We start from the raw sequence: 18,509 nt of genomic DNA on the forward strand, positions 1-18,509 counted from the left end.
CCTTGACGCTCCCTTCCAGCAACAGAAGCTCATGCGAGTATTTTCATAAAGCATGCGTCCGTTACACATACGCAGGCGCATGAAATGCCATTTGAGTAATGATAATAATAATAATATAATTATAATTTGAGTAGGGGCAGAAGGCAGCACCAGCCCAAGAAGACTGATGTTTCTAAATAAATGTTTTTTAGTATACCGCTTCCGCATCAAAGGATACAAAAGCACACTGGTTCTAGTCCTTCTTCCTTGTCTATAAGTTCAGGCGTCAGTAGACTGGGCGTGTTTCTGACGCCTGCGCACTGGGGCTTTTGATAAGAGGGGACCGGAAACTTGAAGGAAAAGTTTGCTACTGTTTCACTGCCGTTAGCCGCAGAAGATTCCCTTTCCGCCGCGCAGACATGTCGGGAGCTTCAAACCTTACGACCATGAAAAAGCTGGTGCATCAGCTGCGACTGGAGGCCAGCCTAAACCGTGTGAAGGTGAGAGACACCATTTTCTACTCCTCGGTAACTTGGGAGCAAGGGGAGGGTTTCTGCCCCGCCCTTCGGAAGAGTCGGAGACAGTCTGTTTACTACTTTTCTCAAACGAGTCTTAGAGATGGTTCCCGTTTACTGTAGCAGACAAAGAAAAAATGGGGGTTGTACCTGCAGTTCTGTTTCAGTTGCTCTGCTCATGTCAACATTTGTCCTGTGTTTTTCTCAAACTGTAGCCGCACCCGGAAGCCCGGTGGTTCCCCTTACATCGCTTCCCCTAGCAACTTGAAAAATATGGGATATCTCCTTTACAGTTTTTAGCTCCTCTGCAGAAGTGTGCTTTTTGGGTTAATAGTTTCCCACCACATACATGCCAGCATTTTAGAACAGGCAAGTGGAAGATGTATGCTACCAGTATTTAACGGAAATGACAAGAAGCTCTAAGTACACAAGAGCAGGCAGGGCACGGAAAGCAACAGGTGTCTCTCCTGGCAACGCGCTGTATCGTTTAATTGCATCTGGCCGACTACGCCCACTTTTACATTTGTACATAGGTCTTCGGAGAGTATGAGTCGCCTGAAAGTCTTTGGCGCCCCAGTGACAATGAAAATATATCTGCCCATCTTTGTCACACACCTTGCACAAATTTCTCAGCTACGCTGTCGACCGCGCTAGCCCTTTATTTCATGGATCTGTATGAATTAAGGGACATGTTTTCAAAGCGCGCAGCAAGTTAAGTTTCTACATTGCCTCAGCAGGAGATAGCAGAACTGTGACTTATCTCACAGAAATGGCACTTTTATACTCTCTCCATGTGCTGGCGCACTTGTGGCTGACCAACACAGGCACCCTTGCGTCATAGTACAGGTGTGTCTGCATTGTGGTTCATATCGCTTTTGTGCAAGAAGGGATGTCTTCCTGCATAACAAAACTATAATTTTAGATTATTTCCTCTTCGTAATGCGTTCTGCAGAGTGCAGCACACCCGCAGTAAAGAAATAACGAGGCAGGCGCACCATTTTGGTGCAAAACAGTGTCTACAAGTCTATGGGTTTGTGTCCGAATCCATCGGTGAATGCAGATGAACACTGATCCACCAGCCATAGAACTCCTATCTGATGCAAAGCAGTGCAATGTGCTGCGTTGCGTTGTTTAAAAAAAAAAAAAAAATTCACAAAGCCACGCGAAAAATCATTTGCGTTGCTTTAGGTTGCTTTATGCATATCAAGTGGGATTTTTTTGTCAGGTTTGCATTACAACTGTAATGCAAACCAGAGGCACAACATTTCTAAATCTGGGCCTTTAATGTTATCACAGATCCATCGTAGTGGGAGGTCATGTAAATGCTTAAATTGTGGCACCCTAATAAAAACCCTTAACTGGCTTTGAATTGGGTTTAGTTCATCATGGAACAGCCTTTTTCCACTTTATGCAGAACGCAAATTTACAGTGCGATATCCGCCTGGCTCCAGAACTTGAAAGGAAGCTTTAATGTTAATTAACAGGGATGGCTATGTTGTCTCTCTTTGGGAAAGCCCTTTTGGGATTTATGTTCAGTCCTCATTACTACAACTGTTGGTGCTGAAATCTCATCCTGGAAGTGTAATTAAAGTAGATCAGACTGGCTGATTTATTAAGATCTTCCTTTTAAGCCTTTTTGCAGAATGGTGTACGGTGAAATATCTCTTTGATCTGAAACACATTGCTGTGGCTGTACTTGGCACTCAAAGAAACTGCTTTGTGTGGATGTGCTCCTTGTCAAAGAAAAGAATGCTGTTACTCTTAGTGAAGTTAGCCAATGGCGGAAGAGAGCTGACCCATTGTCCAATGGTGTATGCTGTAGTGGACGGAAGAAAAAGTAAATGACAAGAAATAAACCAGTGAATTATGACAGCCGACTGAAAGCTTCTATATGTAAAAATAGTATGCACATATTAATATCCGCAGGCTCATGCAAGACAGCAAATGCAGGCCTTAGTTTAAGCACAGTCCTTTATCTAGTCCAATCACAAGGAAGTGCAAGGTTAGAGAGCAGGATAAAAGCACAATGGGTTATGTGGGTCAGGGTGGTAGGAAATTTGCGGCTCTCCGCAGATAGCAGAACTTTCCTTCACAGAAATGTTAGGAAAATGTGTTTCTTATCAAAGTTTGATGTTTGCAAGTGCTCCTGGGTAAAATTAACTAGCGAGAGCCACACAAGTCAAGCTCCCTTGCTTGTGTAATTTAAAAATAAATAAATGTGCAGGTTGCCTCGGGTGCCGGCTGAGCTAGGGCCTAAAATCCACAGCTACTCACATTGGAAAAAAATGCGTCTAGATTGCATTTGGAGGCCTGTCCTGTTGTGGGCACTAGGCCTAACCCGTGAGGTAGCATTTGTATTGTGAAGCTTGGGGTTGGAAATTCTGAGTGTTAGGAAATTTGTGGATCCTTGCAGATTACAGAACTTTGCCACAGAAATGTGAGCAATGTGTGTTTTTTGCTAAACTGAGGTTTGCAATGGCTTCTGGTAAAACATCCCTAGTGAGAGCCATGCAGGTAACACACCCCTGTACTCCCCTGGTTGTCTAGTTTTCAGAAATCTGCAGATTTGGTGGGTTTTCCTGGTTGGTGGGACAGACAAGCCCCCACATTCACTACTACCCAGATTGCAAAAACAGGGTGGTTCCAGTAGAAAAATTGATATATCCATGTTGTGGTTTTATCATTTTCCAATCATGAGTGCTAGGACCATCCACAAACATTGGGATCAATTTGTATGTGGAGACGTGGTAACACTGATTGGTTGTCAATTTATGGATCTTAACAGATTACAGAAATTTCAAACACAAAATGTAAATAAATGACTTACAAGTTCTGTAGGGCATTATGGGAAAGTGGGCGGAATCAATTAGTTAACTCCACGCTGGACCCCTTTGGGTGTTTAGATTGTAAAAAATGTTTTAAAGTTCCAGAAACTAGTAAGGGCCAGATTTGCATTTTGGCAGACGGAGAAGACTTAGTCGGCCTGGTGGAAAACTTGCCAGCAGAGAATACACCCTGTCAATTTAGAAATGACCACAAAGCTGGCCGGCAATCATTTAAAAAACATTGGATGGATCCACAATCCCGACAGTTCCTGTCAATACTTTTTTACGTTTAATACACTGCTCCAACGTGACACAGCCATCCATCAAATAATCTTTTCTCAGTTTTCAAAAACAGGATCTCAAAGCCAGAATTTCTTTTAGAAGATATAATTTAAAAAATCCGTGCACTCACATCAACATATCACTACCATTCAAGGGCCCATCCTGTTCATATGTCACAGGACGGAATCCACATTCAAAGCAACAAGTTATCAATGAGCTTGCATACAAACACACCACAAACCTCATTTAAACACACATGTCCAGGCAAATTGACGGTTGGCATCCCCGCAGCCTTCACAAATGAATAAAGTTTTACCATTTCTTAAAATTCCACCCAATTATCTGTCAGTATTCTGAACATTACAGAAAGCGTGCCTAGTAAATCTTTACAAACACAGTCCTTGAAAAATCATAAATTTTACCAGACCTGCAGGTCTAGGGACTTGAAGGATCTACTTTACCTAACTGTACTGTGCTTGTCCCGTAAACTGGTCCCAAATTGTGTGATTCAAAGCGAATATGTTACAGATCTGCCTTTTTCATGATCACAAATGTGAGCACCCTCAAATGAGGGTTAAGCATTTCTGCTGTACAAAAAAACTTCTGTTTGATTTAAGACGAAATATTTGGTCCATGTATAATAGGAATCTAGCCCATGTATATGTAAAAAAAGAAAAAATGTAAATCCAGTATTTGTAAAGCGCACAGCTACCTGTAGGTATCCCGGTGCTGGGGGCAGTCGGGAAGGATAAGCAAGCTATTGCCCAGAGTCATATGGTGCTTGGCTGACCTGCTGCCGGGCATCGAACCGTCGCCCTGGCCGCTGCACCACACCTCTTCCCTATATAGTACACATGACCCCTGACTTGCCTCTTAGTTCACTAATAGCCTGCAGTTGTTGGTAGAAGCGGACGGCTACACGTATGCTTCGCTCGCTGCTTGTATGATGCTCTAATGTAATTGTACTTTCTTAAAACTAAATTGTTTTGATGTGAAGTTAAAAAAACAAAAAAAAAAAAAAAACTATTGCCCGAATTTCATTTTACTCCATCTTTTTACTCAATTGTACCTACCTGTAGTGACGGTGTGTTGCGTGGTCTCTGCACCTCCCCAGTCCACCATAGCCACTAGCGGGCTGAGTGTTGTGGAGGGAGTACTGCTTTGGCCCAGCCGGTGTGGTTACACTTCCAGTTGCTGTTTCACTGCCGCCATCTTGTCAGGGGAGGCGGTCTAGTCTTTCTATCCCCTTGCTCCAGGACACACTATTTAGGCTGTCCATGGCGCGGGAGCGCAGCTAACGTGGGCGTGCCGGCGGCGCGTCAAAGGCAAGCCCGTCTGCACCGTCCGCGCCTGGACGCCGCCAGACATGCTGGCGGTTTCAAGTCAGGTGTGCCTATTTACACCAGGGAGCTTTGGCTGTCCATCGGCCAGCAGGTAAGTCCATGCGGACAGCGCCTGGGGGATGCGGTGTAAGGGCCTTTCTGTTGTCTCAACTGTGGCTATAACTCTTGCCCCTCACTGCCCCCCTGCCATTCCCAGTCCTCACCCAGACCCACTATAAAAGTCTTGTACCTCAATGTACGCTCTTTGGTTAAGCAGTACATGGAGATCTGACTTAATAGAGGATGAATCTCCTGATGTGTTTTTTATAACCGAATCCTGCTGACTGATGTTACGGTGGCTGAACCAGGCCTTGCACTCCCCTCGGGGTTCAGTATTCTGACTTTAAACAGGGAGACTAGAGGTGGGGGCATAGCTGTTATCTTTAAGTCCTGTCACCGCTGCTCATTTGTTGAGGAGGATTTGGATGGGAGCGAATGCGCTCGTTTTGTAATTTCTTTCAGTGCCAACTATTCTATCGCACGTCTACTAGTCTACCGCCTCCAGGACCGATCTCGGAATTCAAATCAGCCATTATTGAGGTTGTGAGTTCCCTGGCGTTGACAGCCGCTAACTTTAGTCTCATTGGTGACTTAAACCTACACTTCGACCGTCCCTCTGACCCTGAAATCAGCGGCTTGCTCGCCGACTTTGCTGCCTGTCAATAAGACAGCTGGTGGTTGGCCCCACTCACACTGCTGGGCATTTACTTGACCCGGTTTTCTCTAACATCCCTTCTCTTTTGGTCAGGACACTGAGTACGGTGTGTTGGTCCGACCACTTCCCAGTCTCCATCTCCCTCCTGCTTTTCGAGCCAGTGCCCAGAGTTGATCCTAAGGCCACCTTCAGACATTGCTGGCATAAACTTAAACTAGAGGACCTGTATGCCACTCTGGCATCCTGTCCCCCTATCCCAGACACTGACCCAGAGCAAGCGTATAAATCACTCTGTGACTGGATCCTACACGCCTTAGACACACTCCTGTTAAATGGTCCAAGGGTCGCTGCTCGAGTTCCAAACCCTGGTACAACGACTCTCTGGCCACCTTGCGTAGCGCCTGTAAAAAGCTAGAACGGGTCTGGAGAAGGGAATACGACCTTGGGGCTAAAAAGTTGTACCAGGACGCGATCAAGCGATACCACAAGGCCATACATCTGGCACGAGTGGCTTATCTCACTAATGAGGTCAAGTCCAGTTAGAACCCTGTAAAAATCATTTTGAAAATACTTAACGACATTAAAAACAGGAAAGATCCCTCCACTCCGATCACGTCTAGGCAGCAATGTGAGGATTTGGCCACCATCTATAAATACTTCCCTATATCCCCTATCGATCCCGTGGCTCCATCGGCCCCTCCTTCCACGGTTACCCTGTCAGTATATCCCCCCTATCTCTCAGGGTCGAGTTTCTTACATTGAGCAAGAAGGTCAAATCAGACTCCCCTATGGATCCCATGAGGCCTGCCCAATTTAGGGACTCCCTACCTGTACTACTCGCGCCCTTGTGTCAGGTTATCAATTCCTTTTTTACCACGGCCGTGGTGCCTTTGCTATAGAAGGAAGCAAGCAAGGGTGGACCCCTTGCTGAAAAAACTCACTGGACCTGACTAACTCGGAAAACTTTCAACCCATATCTCTTCTGCCTTGGGTCGCTAAAATTGCTGAGGCCCACACCAATAACGTTCTTTTGGGCTTTCTGAACAACACCGGTTCCCTGGATCGGTCCCAGAATGGTTTCCGCCCTGGTCACAGCACCGAGACCGCGCTTCTAGCAGTGAGTGAACATCTACAGACCATTCTGGATGAGGGACAAACTGCGGCCCTGATACTACTCTATCTTAGCGCCGCTTTTGATACAGTTTCCCATCAGATCCTCCTGCGTCTCCTAGAGGAGGTGGGGGTGGTAGGTCTTGCCCTGGATTGGTTTCGATCTTTTCTGCCTGACAGAGCATTCCGGGTCACTGCCCCCCCCCTTTCTCTCTCACGCCCATTCCATCAAGCAGAGGGTTCCCCATGGATCGGCATTGAGCCCTGTTCTGTTTAACCTCTATGTTCAACCCCTGGCGGCGGTGGCGAGTGACCATGGCTTGTCTTGTATGCTGATGACACACAGCTGGTGGTGGCCCTCTCCGATGATCCTACACGGGGAGCCTCGCAGTTTCGGAGCGGCCTAGCGGCGGTCGCGCATTGGATGACCACCAACTGCCTTCAACTTAACGCCAACAAGTCAGAAGTGTTGTTGGTGGGGAGAGATAAGGGGCTCTTGAGCACGCAATGGTGGCCGGCGTCCTTGGGCAGCGCCCCCACCCCTAAGTCTGCAGTGAAAAATCTAGGGATCTGGTTCGACTCCACTCTTGGGTTCCAGGAGCACACCAAGAAGGTTGCTGGTACCTGCTTTGGACTTCTCTGGGGTCTGAGGCCCATGTTGGGTTTCTTTGACCCACCCACCTGCCAGTTGATAGTCCAGGGGACTATTTTGTCCAGATTAGACTATTCCAACTCACTTATGTTAGGCGCCAACAAGGCGAAGTGATTCTCCTTCAGCGAGTCCAGAATGCAGCCACCCAAGTCCTGCTGAGGCTCCCAGAACCTGCTCCACAACTGGTGCATTGCGTCGCCTACACTGGCTACCCGTGTCTAAAAGGATCGATTTCAAAGCACTATGCTTGACCTTCAAAATACCAAAGCTTTCATCCCCTGAGATTTTGTCCACTCTGCTGGTCCCATATGTACCCACCTGCCAGCTATTTCTGGCAACGGTCCCCCGGGTGAAACGCCTCAGAGCGGGGGTCGGTACTTTCGGTATCTTGCCGCTAATCTGTGGAACTTGCTCCCTGTTCAGATCTGCCGCCTAGATTGCTTGTTACCCTTCCGTAAGGCCATCAAAACCTTACCTGTTCCCCACGGTCTAGCCCCTAACTTTCTACTGACACTGCTACCAGCGCCGGGACGCCTCTTCGCTGAGGCAGCTGTGCGCTATACAAGTATACCTAACCTAACAATAGCATGATGTGGTAGTGCACATTTACAATAAGCACATTGTCTACTGAAATGTCACAAATGATCCCACTAACATGCAGTTTCAATGATGAAACTATATAGTGTATAAACAATGTATGGAAATAGTGTTTTTAGAAAAAAATATCATTTGCACATTGTGAAGTGTTCTGATTTGTTTTCCTCCCATTAATCTTTTTTTTTTATCACCCAGATTTACAGAAACACGTGCTTTCATAACCACTGAAATATATTTTGGAATGTTTGTCTAGGTAATTTATAAGCTTTTTAAATATTGGCTGTTAGGAAAAACACGCCTGACATCCTACAGCCTTTAATTTCACACTTTTTATTTAGCACGATTGTCAGACATTTCACTTTACAAAATCAGAGAAACAAATGTAAACCCCGACCTCAGGATGAAAGAGAAAATTGTATGAAGATATGAGCTGTCACTTGACCTCTGTCTGAACACCGCAAATGTGACCAGATTAAAAAAAAAAACAAGTTTTAAAGGCACATTTATTGCTTATTGAAACAGAACTCCTGCTCTGTCTGCTTTGCAGAACGGGCCAGTAGGCCCCAAAAATAGCTCACCAGACAAAATCGTATTTGCCACAGCGAGTACATTCCTCAAAGCCTGTCTCCCATGACAGCCACTTGAGGCTCAAGAAGACGTCTTTCATGTGCCTTTAGCGCACTCGCAGTGCTAAATCCAATGCCTTCCAGTTTGTGGATGTAAGTTGATGTGTGTCCGAGAATGCCGTCTGTGGTGAGGTCGAAGTTCCTCTAACTGAGCCAGCATATCTACTTTTGACTGCCCAAGTTGTTCAAAGAGCATGTCCTAAACTACGAAGAACGTTTGTTTTTGACAAACAAGTCAGTAAGAACTTGGTGTATGCCCGGCCACTCTTGTGTGCAGTGCATCAATTCTCCCCCCCCCCCCCCCCCCCCCGCTACCCCCCGAGATCAGCCCACCAGGAAAAACACATCACCCACCGAAAAATGTGGGCGTCTGTTCGTGTGCAAGGAGGACCACGACCCCCCCCCCCCCCTCTTAAACATCCCTGTTGGCCTAGTGGGTTTCCTGGCTGTGGATCGCAGCACAACTGTGATCCACAGCCAGGAAACGGTTTCAGGAAGCTCTCATGTAAAGGGGAGACTCCCCTCTTTCCAGCGAGGCCTACCTGAAACCTGGGGAGTATATTTGTAGGCTTTTTTTTCCCCCCCCCCACCGGAGCGGGAGAGAGCGAACTCTGCTCCTTTAGGCCACTCTGGTAGGGAATCTGTGACATCCGCGGGCCTCTGGGCACACTGACCCACCCACCCTCAGCCATTTTTAAACCTAGGAATCCTCCAGTGCAAGCACTGGAGGATCCTTTCTAACCCTCTAGTGCTGACAGATGCACTGGGGAGGGGGTGCGCACCAAAGGGGTTAATTCTGCTTTCTTATACGGTCTTACACACTGCCGACTACTGACCCTTCTTCCTCTGATCAGGCCATCCTTACTTAACCTTTACGTCTCCATTGCCTCCGATTCTCCTTCTGTTGCTACACCATGCTTGTCTAAAAGAAAGCTCCCCAATCTGACGCTGCTTGCAGTTCTAGACCAACTACCTAAAACAGGCAAACTTTTTTACATCAAAAGATGTCGTTCATTAAATCCAATTAAACCCTCCAACAAGCTTTAAGTAAAAATAGCTTTTAAGTGCATGTTCACTCTCCAGAAGCTCACTGCCCCAATCATGGGTTACATAACACGTCAGTCCTCAAACACTAATTGGAACACTAGTCTATAAAGGGTACAAGAACAATACTAAACTATCTTACTAGTTAGCCAAGGGCACACAATACATTTGACTGCTTCCAAAATCTTGGAATGATGTTCTAAAAATGTACTTTTTTCACTAGAGCAATCTGTATCTTCTATGCAAGTTGTAATATGACAGGTAGAGTCGAGATTTACAGATGCCCAAATTGAAATGTGCTTATGAACAGCTTTTCAAAGACTCGCTACTCCTCTGTTTATCTTGGTTAACCAGTGCATTAGAACCTTGGGCTTTGCATGGCTAGTTAACCACATTCAAATCTTAACAAAATTAATGCAGGCACTTATAACAGCCTAGAAAATCACGTGCTGTGTACCAAGTCCCCAACTTTTATTCTGCGCCCCCACCCCCCAACCCCCTCCTCCATACCCGGACATAGGTAGTCCAAATTTGAAATGATCCTGTTTTAATCACCGAAGGCCATCCTATCATTTTGGAGTGAGACCAGAGATGGGGCTGAGCAACTTTGAAGTGCGCGAGCCTTCCTAGTAACCTCCCTCCCTACCCAAACCGATGTCTTTAAGCTGTTGTATTGCGTGGATGGTTCAAAACCCGAATGTTCATGTGGCTTTATGTTGGTGATTCACACCGTACTTTCATAAGAGCTCCTCAGTCACAGGTGGGTGGGCATTTTGGAAGGGTGAAGCGTGGTACCCCTTAAGGGTTGCTTGTTATTATTCAGTGCAAGTGTGATAGGAAAAATACTCCCCCGGTCTTAACTTCTGCCTCCTTGGTCTTCCTAATATTGGTACGTGTTAGAAATGTGGTTATTAGTTGTAAAGGATGAAAGTCCTTCCCAAACAATAAGTCTGCAATTTTCTCTTTACTGGCAGCGAAGTACCCCGGTGTAGAAATTTACTGCCTTTGGGAAGGAAAGCAGAGCAGTCCAAGGCCTACTCTGCAGAGGTGTTGTAGGCTAGAAACTCCAGCTCGCTGGTATGCAGCAACACTCAATATATCCATGTCCAGTTAGTGCTTGTCACCATATAAGTAAAAGCAGAGAATGTTTTCCTTTCCCTTTGAAATCAACAGGGACGGTTCTTGTATGTATTACATGTTATAACACACAATAGAAATTAGTGGGGATAGTGCCAACATGCAATATAGCATTCACTAGGCTGTAAAACCTTGCTTTGTCAACCATTGCCATTTAATATTGTGTGCCACAATCTTGGTTTACTGTTACCAACGGTTACTGCATATTTAATACCAACCAACTAGGGTTCCCGCATTCCAAATCTTATGAGCTAAAAGCTCCAGCAGTGCTTTGAAATGGGGAAAACCTTTTCTCTGGGACATAAATGCAATCCCATGAGACAAAGGGCAATTTTTGGGACTGCTTTTCAGGGCGGTTGCTGCACTCCCTGAAGCCCCGAACATTCACTAAACATTGGTTGTACTTCTGCCCAATCGTGAGGGAACCACAAGGAGGAGCCAGGCCAGCCAGAGCTATTTTTAGGGCCTACTGGCCTTGTCTGGCGAGAGCTTGAACTTGCAAATCACAGGTGTTCTGTTAATTAGTGAATGAGCAATAAATATACCTTTAAATCGTGTTTTTATCATGTCACATTGTCTGTGCAAAGACAGGTCAAATGTCAGCTCATGTCTTCTAAATTGATGGTGGTTTTATCATGTAAATTGGGGTTTACTTTTCTTTCTCTGATTGTCAAGTTAGAGAATTTTATAAAGTGATCTGTCTGCCAATCGTCCTGGGGATCAGGAAGTGTAAAACTAAAGGCTGTAAGATGTCATTTTTTTTCACCGACACACATTTAAATAGCTTTTAAATACAAAGTACGAATGTTTCAAAATATTTCAGCAGCTGGGGGGTGCTTTTTATTCAGAAGTATAATGGGAGACCAAGATTTTAATAGGATCAAAACACTTTGGTGATGTGGAAATGATAAATGTGTTCATTTGTAAACTATATAGTTTTATCAGTAAAACTGCATGTCAGTGGACATCTTGTGGCTACTTCAATAGAAAATGCTGTCTGCAAATGACAATGTACTATCGCATCATGCTATATTTATTAAAAGTGAGTTTTTAAACATGAACTGAGCAACATATCTACCCACCCTATGATGATGCTGCTACTGTTGCTGAACTAATAGGGGAGTCAGGAGTCCTATATATACTATATTTGGGCTAGATTCTTATTGTACATGGAGCAAAAGTTTAGTCTAAAAAAAAAAGTGTTTGTACTGCAGACATGCTGAACTCGCATATGTGATGATGAAGAAAAAGGCGGCTCTGTGAAATAAAATATTTGCACAGGATCATGGAATTCGAAACATGTTTATGGCTCAAGAGCATTACAATTGGGTGCAGCAAGCTATTGAATTCACTAAACCTGCAGGTCAGGTAAAATATTTCATGAATTTGATGAGGACTGGGAGCAATATGCGAATTTTAGTCCATTTGCAAGGGCTTGTGATGGTGCTCCATTGCCCCTGGTATGAATAACTTGATAACGGCTTCCCAGCACAGACGGTTTACTTTTGTGGCTTTGGCGAAGGGGCACCCAGAGGCATATTATTCTCGTCTGGAGCCTGGTGGGGGAGGAATGAACATTGCCCCACAGCCTCTATCAGCTTTCTGGATCTTTGCTGGGCTAACATCCATGTGCCATGGGGGAATGAGGCCACCCTGGGACATCTCGGAGGTCCTAAGGCTCCAGGGATGGCTCAAGGCCCCACACACAGCCCTCTCCACGAAAACGTCATTTTAAAATTGAGGGCTTCAGGGGGAATTCTAAGAAAGGAGAAAAGAGTGCCATATGCTTTGTTTTTTGCTCTGCTCTCTTAGGGGAACGAGCTTTAAATGGCAATAGCTCTGGCCCTGCAGGGCTGATAAGAAATGTTATTTTACTCATTTTACTCCTTTTGCTCCTGGTGGCCAACGCTATCCACCAGGAGCATTTCCTTCAGGCCCCCTGGCCACTATAGTGTGCTCTTGGTTGGAAGTTTGATTTTTACAGCTCTTCACCAGACTGATCCTCTGTCTGGACTCCTGCCACTCTCTCCTTTATGGGCGAGTGTCCTCCACTCCTAGCCAGCAGAACACCATCACTGCTGCACTTCTCAGGGCCCACAGCCTCCTGGCTTCTTGAAGGGCAGTTGTGCGTCAGTGCCGTTAAGGGCCAGTTCTCAGAAATTCCCGGGAACCATCCTCGGTGTAAATGATTTGACTTCTTGGCTTTTCTTGAAAACAAATATCTGCATCAACAGAGGGGAAAAAACCGATTTTCTGACAAACGGCTCTTTATTCGTAAACGCCTCTATAATGTGGATACCCGAACGTAACATCCACTTTCTAATCAGAAACCCAAGTGATTAAATATGCTTCTGAAAGACTACCATTGTGTTGTTGGGTCCTCTAAACTAAAACAAGAAATGAAAGTTTCTGTGAAATATGCAACTTGGGTTGTCATGCCATCAATTTGTGGCGATAAAACCAATAAAATGTCTCTAACTTCATAAAGCTATCAAGGTTTTAATACGTGCATGGTGGTTGACGTTCTTAATTATTTAAGGGGTTAATGTTGATTTGGAAGAACATATTACTGGACCTTAAATTGTGGGTAGTATTACTGATTGTTTTTTTGCATATCTTACACAGGTTTCTCAAGCTGCTGCAGACTTGAAGCAGTTCTGTCTTCAGAATGCCCCACATGATCCCTTGCTGACTGGAGTCTCGTCTAGTACAAATCCTTTCAGACCTCCAAAAGTCTGTTCATTTTTATAACTCGGAGAAATACTTTCTTCTTTTAATCAGTGGTAAGTTGCTGCTTTCACGGTACCATTTTGTCTGGTTTGTTCATGTAACACTGCCCCCACATCCTTAGCCATCACCACAACCACATATGCTTGCACCCCGCGTTCCTTTAGTTTGGCAGCCATGCTGCTGCTGTGCCTTCCTCCCTTGCCATACACCCTCATGACCTTACTCTGGGAAAGATGCCGGACCTCCTGATCTGCTCTGTCGTTATAGTGTGTGACCATGTCTCACATTTCTGCCAGCTTGGCCAGGCTAGGTCTAGCTCTGTACTCGTGTCCCCAGGTTCGTTCTATGGATCGAAGCTGAGCGCGTGTGGACCTCCATGCCACTGCCTGAAGTCCTATGCGCACACACCCCTGAATGGTCACTTTAAACGCTTCCTATAAGCTGTCCGCGCCCTCCACGATTCCTACATTTAAAAAAAAAAAAAAAACTCTAGTATTGCTTTGAGACTGAGGGGTACACTGTGAACATTTGTGCTGGCACGGTGATTCCACATAAATGTGTTTTTTTTTGTGTTTTTTTTTTCCTGCTAGGTTGAGGTTTGCGGGGGATTCAGGGTAGGAAGTTGTTGGGATCCACGCAAGCCATACCATTGCTGGACTTCCCAGGGTGTCTAGTTTTCAGAAGTGTGTTTGGTAGTTTCCCAGGATGGCCGACGAGCCTGAGGCCAAAAACCCCGGTGACCCCCCCCCCCCCCCCCCTCCTGCAAAACCAGGTTGTTTTGCGATACATAATATTGATGTCTCCTCAATACGTTTTGGGCCCTTGGCTGTCGCGGGTACTTGACCCACCCATGTGAGTGAGGTACCATTTTTATCAAGAGACCCGGGGAACGCTGGGTGGTAGGACTTTTGTGGATCCATGCAGATTCCAGTACTTTCTCACACACACATTTGAGAACAATTGAATTATTTTTTTATTCAAATTTGAGGTTTGCAGGGGATTCTTGGTAGGGAAACATTGGGATCCAGGCAAGCCATACCTCCCTGGACTCCCCCGGGTCTCTAGTTTTCAGAAATGTGTGCGTTTGGTAGGTTTCTTAAGATGGCCGCCGAGCAAAAACCCGGGTGTCCACACCTAGCCTCCCCCCCCCCCCCCCCCCCGCAAAACCAGGTTGTTTTGTGATACATAATATTGATGTCTCCTCAATACGTTTTGGGCCCTAGCCTGTCGCAGGTACTTGACATACCCACACAAGTGAGGTACCAATTTTCTCGGAAGACTTTGGGGAATGCGGGGTGGGTGGAATTTTGTGGATCCACATAGATTCCAAAACTTTCCATCACAGATGCAAGTTTTTTTTTTTTTTCTTTTCTTTTTGGGCAAATTGTGAGGTTTTCAAGGGATTCTGGGTACCAGAACCTGGTGAGAGCCAGACAAGTCACTCCATCCTAGATTCCCCTGGGTTTCTAGTTTTTCAAAAATGTATAGGTTTGCTACTAATGACACTTCAGTTAATTGTTATAACTTGTCATGCACATGATCTTCCCTTTTCTAGCTTGATACAAAATGTCAACATTATGTACTCGTCGCTGCTTTGGTGTAACGCCCCAACAGGCGTCTCTTGGCTGTTGACAGTAAAATTTTGTAGTGAAAAAAAAGTGTTGTGTCCACGTTGCTTTTTGGGACGTTTCGTGTCACGGGCACTAAGCCTAACCACACAAGTGAGGTACCATTTTTATCGGGAGACTCGGGTAATACAGAATTGTAGAACTGTTATTACTTATTGACTTTTGATGCATTTCTGCCTGCCAAATGAAAGACCATGTGTAAAAAAGAAGTCACTTTAAAAAATGTCCTATAATTCTCATGCTAGTATGGGTACTCACAATTTCGGAAATGTGCAATTGGCTACTGTTTCTAAACTCTATATATTTTGATCATATTTCAAAAATACATAGATGTCTTTCATCCCGATTTTTCACTATATATTCACAGAAAAAAACCATAGGTTTCACACACGTTATAGTTAGCTGGACATTTCACTCGTAAAAAACCAATGAAATTCCCCCGTTATAGTTAGTTCAGATAACTATAACTCGCGCGCCCGCAATCCACTGCTGATGACGTCACATATTGCATCACCCATGACCTGGTCGATGACATCACTGACGACATCACTGACGACATCACTGACGACATCACTGACGACATCACTGACGACATCACTGACGACATCACTGACGACATCACTGACGACATCACTGACGACATCACTGACGACATCACTGACGACATCACTGACGACATCACTGACGACATCACTGACGACATCACTGACGACATCACTGACGACATCACTGACGACATCACTGACGACATCACTGACGACATCACTGATGACATCATCCAGTGTGTGTTTCTGACCAATTTTAATATGTTTAATACATATAGGGAAAGGCCTGTTGAAGAATGAGTGGGTGTATAAGTGTGTGAATGGATGATTTTCTAGGTGCGTAACTGACTCTTTAAGTGAGTCATTAAATGTATCTTATTGCAGACTAGTGACTAAACTGTGTGAATGTCTGTATGTGTCTGTTGGTGGTGTATAAGTGGCTGCATGGTTTTGTGAATAGCTATGAGTCTATATGGGTTATTGATTGGTTGTCTGAGTATCTGTATGGGTGCCCAAGTGTTTGTGTGGGTAGGGTGTGTGTGACTCTATGCATAAATGTGAGTGGGTGATTCTAAGGGTGCATGGTTTTAAGAGTGCATCTGTGATGGACTGTATGGTTGAGTGAGTGTATGTATGGGTGTGTTAGGCATTGAATGTATATCTCAGTAGTACATTTGTGACTAACTACATATGTAAAAGGCAGTATATGTGCGTGTAACAGTATATAAATGAGTAGATATGAGAGTGTGTGATTGTGAAAGTGACTGTATGGATGAGTGTGTGCTTGTATGAATGATTCTATAAGAGGGTAAGAATGTGGTACTTTTTTTATGACTAAGTGAACTTGAGTTTGTATAACAGCATAGGTGAGTAAATGGGAGTGTGATTATTTGCATGACTGACTAGGTGTGAGAGTACCTCTATGGATGATTGGTAGTGTGTGAGTGTCTATATAGGTGTATAAATGAATATGATAGTCTTGTATGGAGTGACTGTAAGTATGAGTGACTGTACAGGTGAATGAGTGGAGGTGTATGTAGACCTAAGAGTTAATAAGTGAGTATGTAGCTATTGGTATTGCAGTATGTATGGTTTTGAGAATGGAACTCTTAAATTTTGAGTCGGTGTATCAAAGTTTATATTAGGGTGTGAGAAGATGAGCTAATTTTTCACATGGATGACATCATCAGTGATGTCATCAGTGATGTCATTTAAGATGTCATCAGTGATGTCCTGCGTGATGTCACTGACCATGTCATGAGTGATGTAATATGTGACGTCATCAGCAGTGGATTGCGGGCGCGCGAGTTATAGTTAGCTGAACTAACTATAACTGGGGAATTTCATTGGTTTTTTATGAGTGAAATGTCCAGCTAACTATAACGTGTGTGAAACCTATGGTTTTTTTAGTGAATTTCAAAGGCTTTTTAATTGCTAATTTTTTTTAATTATATTTTTTATATATTTCTTTTTCAAAAATGTCCCTATGTATACATTTGTAAATTATCTTTCCTTTAATTTTGTGGGTCATTTTTTTTTTTTTTTACTTTGAATTTGGATAAAGTTGAACAGCATAGTTAATGTATTCTATTAAGTTATGTCCACTTTATTTATTATTTTTTTCTATAAATTCTTAGGGTGCGCGCTCAGAGCGCGAACCTAGTAAGATTGCGTACGTTTTTTATGTATGCAGGCGTACGTTATCTACGTACGCATACATACGTTTTTAGTGCGCGCTCGCAGCGCGCACCTAGTACGCATGCGTACGTTTTTTGCGTACGTATGCATACGTTATATATGTACGAGTACGTTTTAGTACGCGCCCGCACCCAGTTCGCACGCATGCGTCGTACATGCTACACTCGCGTATACGCGTAGAGTACGCGCGCTGACGTTCGCGCATGCGCGCGTGCTGCGTATGCGCGTTACGTACACGCATAATACTTATGCGCGCGGGTAACTGCACCGTGCGCGCTCGGAGCTTGCTCCGTGCGCGCTCGGAGCTTGCTCCGTGCGCGCACCTCGGGTTATGTGATTAATAAAACAACACTTTTAATTGGTTTTCATTACTTTCAGTTTCATATTGTTTCAACTCCACACCCAATCCCCTCATGGCAAGTCATGTGAGCAAGAAACATCACTTTTCATTGGTTCAAAGTACTTTCAGTTCCAGATTCTTCCAAAACCACTACCCTCAATATTAGTTCCGATTCCCTTGGAGAAGGAGCTACTCTGTTTTTGTGAGACAATGGCAGAGCACCAACCACCTGAGAGTGAGCAGGACACTCTTGAGAGACAGAGGCAGAGGAAGCAGAAAGACTCCTTTATATGGCAGTTTTTCACTTTTCCTAAGGGACAAAAGAAGGTGAATGCACCAAAGGTCACCTGCACACTGTGTCAGCGCACCTTGTCACGTGGGAATGCTAATAAGAAGTACTCTTGTAGTATTCACACTTTGATGAGGCACGTTGAGGCAATGCATCCTGTGACTTTTCGTCAAGCTTCTGGAGCAAACCCTCCACCTGCTCAGCCAACGACATCTGCAGCAGCTCAGCCGAGCACATCTTCGGCAGCTCAGGCGAGCACTTCTTCTGCAATGGTGCCTTCACCTTCTAACACACCTCTGGATATTCGTCCTTGTTTTGGGAGGATGAGTACACGGTGCATGGATTGTGGTACTCTTATTACTATGGGTGAGAGCAGTATTGATCTCATTCAGAGGAAATTTGAGGAGCACCTTTGCACTAGGCCATATTTTTTTTTTTTTTTTTTTCGTTTTTCTCTTCCTCTGTCCCTACATTA

At 44.7% G+C, this 18,509-nt stretch overlaps 1 protein-coding gene across 1 annotated transcript in view; it reads left to right on the forward strand.

Annotated features, from left to right (window-relative positions):
* The first annotated feature begins 272 nt into the window (after positions 1–272).
* Positions 273–18,509, forward strand: part of GNG5 (G protein subunit gamma 5) — a 41,712-nt gene continuing 23,475 nt past the window's right edge. The window contains exons 1-2 of the mRNA XM_085602114.1: positions 273–479; positions 13,430–13,587. Coding sequence (XP_085458240.1) covers positions 399–479; positions 13,430–13,555 — 207 coding nt within the window. The 5' untranslated portion in view covers positions 273–398 and the 3' untranslated portion in view covers positions 13,556–13,587. The remainder of the gene's footprint in view (positions 480–13,429; positions 13,588–18,509) is intronic.

This window comes from Triturus cristatus, chromosome 4_2 (assembly GCF_964204655.1).
Source record: "Triturus cristatus chromosome 4_2, aTriCri1.1, whole genome shotgun sequence".
NCBI classification, from domain to species: domain Eukaryota; kingdom Metazoa; phylum Chordata; class Amphibia; order Caudata; family Salamandridae; genus Triturus; species Triturus cristatus.